The 6,263-nt window shown below is 32.5% G+C and overlaps 1 protein-coding gene across 2 annotated transcripts; it reads right to left on the minus strand.

Annotated features, from left to right (window-relative positions):
• Nucleotides 1–866: 866 nt before the first annotated feature.
• On the minus strand, nucleotides 867–4,647 carry LOC108371013 (uncharacterized). Of its 2 annotated transcripts, none has more exons than XM_017626486.1 (3): nucleotides 4,340–4,647; nucleotides 1,878–2,034; nucleotides 867–1,379 (listed from the first exon to the last, which is right to left on the minus strand). In XM_017626486.1, the coding sequence occupies exons 1-3, from the start codon at nucleotides 4,479–4,481 to the stop codon at nucleotides 977–979; spliced, it is 702 nt and encodes a 233-aa protein (XP_017481975.1). In that variant the 5' UTR covers nucleotides 4,482–4,647; the 3' UTR covers nucleotides 867–976. The 2 variants fall into 2 exon arrangements, with proteins under 2 accessions (XP_017481975.1, XP_017481974.1); XM_017626485.1 differs by having other exon boundaries at nucleotides 867–1,403; nucleotides 4,340–4,628.
• Between the last annotated feature and the right edge of the window lie 1,616 nt (nucleotides 4,648–6,263).

Here is a 6,263-nt window from a genome sequence, read left to right on the forward strand (position 1 = left end):
GTGCTTAAAATTTGTATAAAAACATGCTATAGGTAAGCGTTTTTTTTTTTGTATAAGTAATCGATATCTGCACTTACCTTTTTCTTAAAACTTCCACTAGGGTTCGCAACAGTGAAAGGTTTCTTCGACCAATTTGCTCAGAATTATACGAAGAAACTTCCTATGCTAATATATGCATAGTCAAAAAGAAATTGACCTGCTCTAACTTACATCTATCTTATCTTTGTATGGATATAGCAAATACTTATGTACGTATGTTCATTTGCTCTAAAATTTGCTTACAGTATTTTTGACGCTGAATTCTGAAGGACACGCCCTTTCCTATAATATAATTGAGCTAACTTTTGAAAGAGCCGTATAAGAGGTACATACTAGAGCTCTAGATACCCGGGTATCGAGCAATGCGAGTAGCTCGATACTCGCTCGAAACTCGTTCATTGCTCAACTGCTCAAATGTTTGTTCAAAATTTTCGAGTTTTTGAACAATTTCATAAACAAAAGAAAATTTGTAAATNGTATAAGGAATCGATTTCTGCACTTACCTTTTTCTTAAAACTTCCACTAGGGTTCGCAACAGTGAAAGGTTTCTTCGACCAATTTGCTCAGATTTATACGAAGAAACCTCCTATGCTAATATATGCATAGTCAAAAAGAAATTGACCTGCTCTAACTTACATCTATCTTATCTTTGTATGGATCTAGCAAATACTTATGTACATACGTATATACATTTGCCCTAAAATTTGTTTACAGTATTTTTGACGTTGAATTCTGAAGGACACGCCCTTTCCTATTTAGAGCGAATTCCTCATTATAATTGAGCTAACTTTTGAAAGAGCCGTATAAGAGGTACATACCCTAGGTGATATATTCAATTCATTCTTTATTTAAAACTAATTAGACGTATAAATTGTACATAGAAAGAAGTACACAAACATATGTATTTAATTTATTATCACTGTTGTTGTTGTTGCCACTATTTGGCTTTATTTTGCCTCTTCTGACGCCGATTCGCGATTTCCTCATAAACAATCGATGTCACCTTAAGTTCAATAGCGTCCACATCACTTTCCGACAAACCAGCTGACAAAATTTTATGCGCTAAACTTTCAAATACCATTACAGTCGAATTTTTCGCTCCTAGCGGATCAAAGCCGCGCGCTTCGACGGCGCTATCGCTACATTTTTGTATAACTTCTGTGAAAGCCGGTTTAACATTTTCCTCAATTTCAATAGCTGGAGTGGCTTCATTTGATGGCGCGCAAAAACTCGATTGGGAGTCTTCATCCATTTTTGGTGATGGTAAAGGTCCCCAGAGATCTTCATCGTCATTGTTTGGCTCCTCGTTGTCGTAAGTATCCTCATCACTGCTATAGGACCTGTTAAAAACAATTTTCCAAACACTGTATGCCGGTTATTACGTGCATATGTATGTTTGTATGTATGTATGTATGTAAGTAAATGTCAAGCCCTAACCCCAAAAAAAAAACTTAACCGAGCATCTAGATACATTTTTGCATCAAAAAGAAAATTTTGAAAAAAATGCCGGTTACATTTTTTCGGGATTAGAGCTCAATATGTACAAATCGCACACCAACTTTAAAAGAGGCAAAACTTGAAAATCAGATCCGAAAATATAACAGCTGGTGGATGCAGATACAGATGCGACGCAATTAATTCAGCAACAGGTATATTCGTAGTTTTCTAGTTAGAGAATATATTTATTTATTTGCATTAATTGTTGATAACTTTTATGAATTGATTTATGCAAAACTAATTATCGACCTAAATTTTCTTTGAGTTGTGCCTCTTTCGAATATGCTGTGCGGTATGTAGGTACTTATTTAGGAGCAACTAAACACATTTTCAACACTTACTGTTTGCCCTCTTTGATGCCACGCAAAAAGGATAGCTCGTCAGCATATTTATACTTTGTTTTTGGGAGTCTTTTACCTGAAGTAGTCAGATGTGATTTTCGTATTGTTTTTGTGTATGTGTCGCGTAGCGATTTCCAGCGTTTCTTGCACTCCGCATCTGAAAGTGCGAACGTACAACTATAAACATATGGAAATGTGCATATGTATGTATGCATTAACATTAGGGTGTTTCATTTTAGGCGATATTTTTGTTGTGCTACCTAAAAACCTAGTACTTTATAGAAATTAAAAAAATTAAGTCGTCTAAAAAAAATCTAGGTACATTACGGGCTTAGCTCATTTAAAAATTCGTTTTCCCATATACATACATACATAAATAACTCGGGAAAAATTTTGTTTCATTTTCAATTCGATATTTCGGTATTAAAGAAAAATCTTAGTGTATACTGTACACTTACAGCTTCAGTAGAGCAAGAAATTTCCGGATGCTAATAATAATACAATAATGATATTATCAAAATTTATATTTACACAATTTAAAATTCTTGATAAAAAATTTAATAGCTTTTCAGTATTAATTATAGGTTAATTTCTAATGTAAGATATCACCATATGATTTTCAGAGCAAAGAGGTTTAAGGCCTGTATGCAGCTGTCAAGAAAAGCAAAAACTCCATATAAAATGACGTACAAGAAATGGCTAAGAAATTTTCTTGAGTCAAATTTCCTTAAGGCAGTACGTAGTTCTTAAGAAATTTACTACGCTTTCTACTACGGTTTTCTAAAGTTTTTTGTGAAAAAAGAGCACAAGGCAACCCAGGTTTGCAACAGAAATATATGCCCGTTCCATTATTTCTTGAGGAAAGAGTGAGGCAACAGGNCAACAGGTTGTGAGGTATTAAAAATGTCAAAATTCTTGGACACACACGCGAAATAATGGAAATTTTTTCTTTACCGTTTTCTTGAGAGCTGCATATAGGGCTTTAAGAAGGTTATAGTTTGAAAATATTTTGAAGAGGGTTGCCACCTATTTGAAAAGTCGAATTAAATTATTTTATGCCCAAATGAAATATTAAAAATGTGTACCAAATAAAAGAGTTTTAAGAAAACTTTAGTTTGACAATTTAAAATGTTTTTGATGTGGTCGAGGGTTGCCACCAGTTTAAAAGGCTAAATTCAAATTATTTAATAAGTTAATTGAATTACTAAAAGATGAAAATGGGTTTTGAATCCCTTACTTCTGAACTATATTTAGGAGGGTTGCCACGTGTTTAAAATATAAAAATCAACTTAATTCATCAGGTAATTCAAATATTTATAACAATGTCATACAAAAGATATTTAAGGAGATTTTAGTTCGAAAATAAATTTGAAGATGTTTGCCGCCTGTTTTGAAATACGAATTTACTTTAATTATACACAAGTTACATGAAATTTTACAATCTGGATATCGAGTGTTAAGAAATACTTAGTTTGAATATTTAGAATTTTTTAGGGTGTCAGAAGGGGGTTGCCACTTGTTGAAGAAATTTAATCAAAATTATTAACTAAGCTAAATGGATTGCGAAAAAAATGGGTGTCAATCGAAATGGGTTAGAAAATAATTTATTTCTGAACTGTATTTAGGAGAGTTGCCATGTGTTAAGAAAAATCAAATTCAACTTAATTCATCAGTTAATACGTACATATCAAAATACCAGATAGCAAGAATTTAAAAAGATTTTAGTCTGAAACTACTTTTAAAGAGATTGCCGCCTGGTTGAAAATTCGAGTTTGTTTTACTTATACACCAGCTAAATGAAATATCGAAAAATTTGTGTAAAATGAAAGAGTTTTAAGAAAACTTTAAGCTGATAATATTTTTAATAAGGGTGTCCACCTATTATTTCAATATCATAACATCTGCACTGTTATTTGGAATTACCAAAATGGTAAGTTAAGTTAAAAAACTGGGATGGTACAAAGATGTGCAATAAGGTTTTATTTTTTTTTTTAAGTTAAAACTCTTTTAGCGGTACAGCGTTATTTGAAATTTGATGAAATGAAAACCGACACCATTCGAGGCCTCTTATCACTCAAAAATGGTTTAAATGAATCATAAGGAACATTTTTGATATTTTTAATTGAATTTGAATACATATGGAATCTGACCGAAAACAATTTTTTTCATTTATTTTGTAACGAATTTCCGTCATCCCTTGTCAAGTTTGGTTTGCAGACAACCCGGTTTCGGCATTGTGCAATCTTCAGTGTCTTTTTTCGTTCTTGTCACTTAAATTGCTTTTGTGAAACGGGCAGATAGAATTCTTTTTCAAATGCATAATTTTTTATTTTCTATAAAATATATTTTCAGGTAGCACAGAGAACAAAAATATTGCCTAAAAATGGAACACCCTAATACACATACATACATACATACGCATGTATGTATGTAAATAATTCAATTGTATACACAACCCTCACCTTTCGTATTTAACTCGTCTGCAATTTTCTTCCAAATTAATTCCTTCAACGATTGGTCTCTATATTCTGGTGCGCTAAAATCGTACAAACACTCGTGCTGTTTCACTAGCTTGATAAGTTTTTTATTAAATTCCGCATCCATTTCCTTTATTTTTTTTTGTGGACTCGTTCAAAGTTTTTCGTATCTAGCTTCAAGCTGAAAATTATTTTAATGTAATTGAGCAACTACGACGTCTTTCTATTTTGCGCTCGCATCGCCAACTGTTCGTTAACGTCGCAACGTCTCGTTTGTGACGAGTTAACGTCGCGTTGACGACGACGCTTTCACGCTCTTGCGATTTTTCGCTCTTACGATTTTAAGCTCTTCGTTTGGATTCTCTTGCATTTTGATGCATTCCTAAGTTGCGCGCTCTTCAAGTGAGGGAACAATACTTAATAAATATGTATATATATATGGATGTTACATAACTACAGAACAAATTTTTCTCTTTGGAATAAAGTGCAGAAAGTTTGTTTCAAAATCTGTTCAAATCAGGGGCCGTACTCATTATATGTAAGCAAAATAATTGAAATCAGCATTCAATCATTATTTTTTATTTATTTATTTTTTTTTTTCAAAAATAATAATAATTATTTAGTTTAATTTCTATGATTTCTATTTTGTCGATTACGAATAACGATTATTTTATCATTTTTTAATTTTTTCGCACAGGGATAATAATTATCTATTATTAATTTTTATTTGTCCACTTATAATAATGGTTATTTATGCAATTTAAAAGGCCATACAGAAGCAACCAACTGAAATTTTACCTGAAAGTTTTGACATTTACATATTACGTTTTATTAGGGTGTCCGCCCCCTATGAAGAGATACGTTGGAAATCCCGCTAGTAGGCTTTCGAGTTTTTAGAAAAATTATTATTCTTAAGTGAAAAATAAAACTCAATAGTAATTATTATTTTTAATTTTTATTGGCTAAGCTTGAAAAATGAAAATCATGTGAGTATACATCGTTAAAATTTTTTTGTAGAGCTTACATATTGATTTTTTGATTAAAATTAAAAAAATAATAATGATAATTTTCCGTCCCTGGCTTAAACCGAATGGGCGTGGTCACATGTGGGTCATTCCATGTAAAAGCGGAAAACGACATACATTTTGTAGTGCCTTATTTATCTCTATTTCAGTAGTAACCCCTTGCTAAATAACCACTTCTCAGATGCCTGATTATGGCAACTTAACTTCACTTAACGGAACGTAGAACTTAGAGATCAAAATGAAACAGATTTCGACGTGGCATTAAGTTACGTTAAGTTTCGGCTGTAGTTAGGGGTGGTCCAAAAATGTATGAGAAAAAGTCGGCATTTTTATGCTCTCACCCCCTAGGATTGTTCTATACCGAAAAAAGTATACCCCTATTTTTTTTTATTTTGAAATCAAATAATATTTAGAGGTCGCTCAAAGCGCTTAAAATTTTTCATGTATTTTTATATGGGAAAAAACAACTTTTCGTAGAAATGGTATAATAATGATAATAGATTGGTGCTTACACATATGTTAGTGTTTGGCCGAGCTTCTCCTCTGATTTGTGGCGTGCGCCTTGATGTTGTCACACAAAGCGGAGGGACCTACAGTTTTACGCCGAATCCGAACGGCAATTGTATTTTTATGAGAAGCCGTTTTTCATGGCAGAATTACACTCGGTGGTTTGCCATTGTCTGCCGAGGGACGACCGATGTTAATTGCGTATTGTTATTGAAAGTATCCTGAAGAGAACCAGAGCTTTCCGATCGAAAAATATTGATCTTCAAGAATTCTATATCATTTCTACGAAAAGTTGTTTTTTCCCATATAAAAATACATGGAAAACTTTGAGCGCTTTGGGCGACATCTAAATGTTTTTTGATTTCAAAATAAAAAAA

This window comes from Rhagoletis zephyria, unplaced genomic scaffold, assembly GCF_001687245.7.
Source record: "Rhagoletis zephyria isolate East Lansing unplaced genomic scaffold, Rhagoletis_zephyria_1.1 Rzeph_scaffold_04646, whole genome shotgun sequence".
Lineage (NCBI taxonomy): Eukaryota > Metazoa > Arthropoda > Insecta > Diptera > Tephritidae > Rhagoletis > Rhagoletis zephyria.

Bases quoted from the DNA above. Each gene is read 5' to 3' on its own strand.
- LOC108371013 (XM_017626485.1), bottom strand. From the start codon at position 4,481: ATGGATGCGGAATTTAATAAAAAACTTATCAAGCTAGTGAAACAGCAC. The intron at 2,035-4,339 runs GTGAGGGTTGTG...TCGCACTTTCAG, and splicing joins AGACGAGTTAAATACGAAAG to ATGCGGAGTGCAAGAAACGC. The intron at 1,404-1,877 runs GTAAGTGTTGAA...ACCGGCATACAG, and splicing joins GGCATCAAAGAGGGCAAACA to TGTTTGGAAAATTGTTTTTA.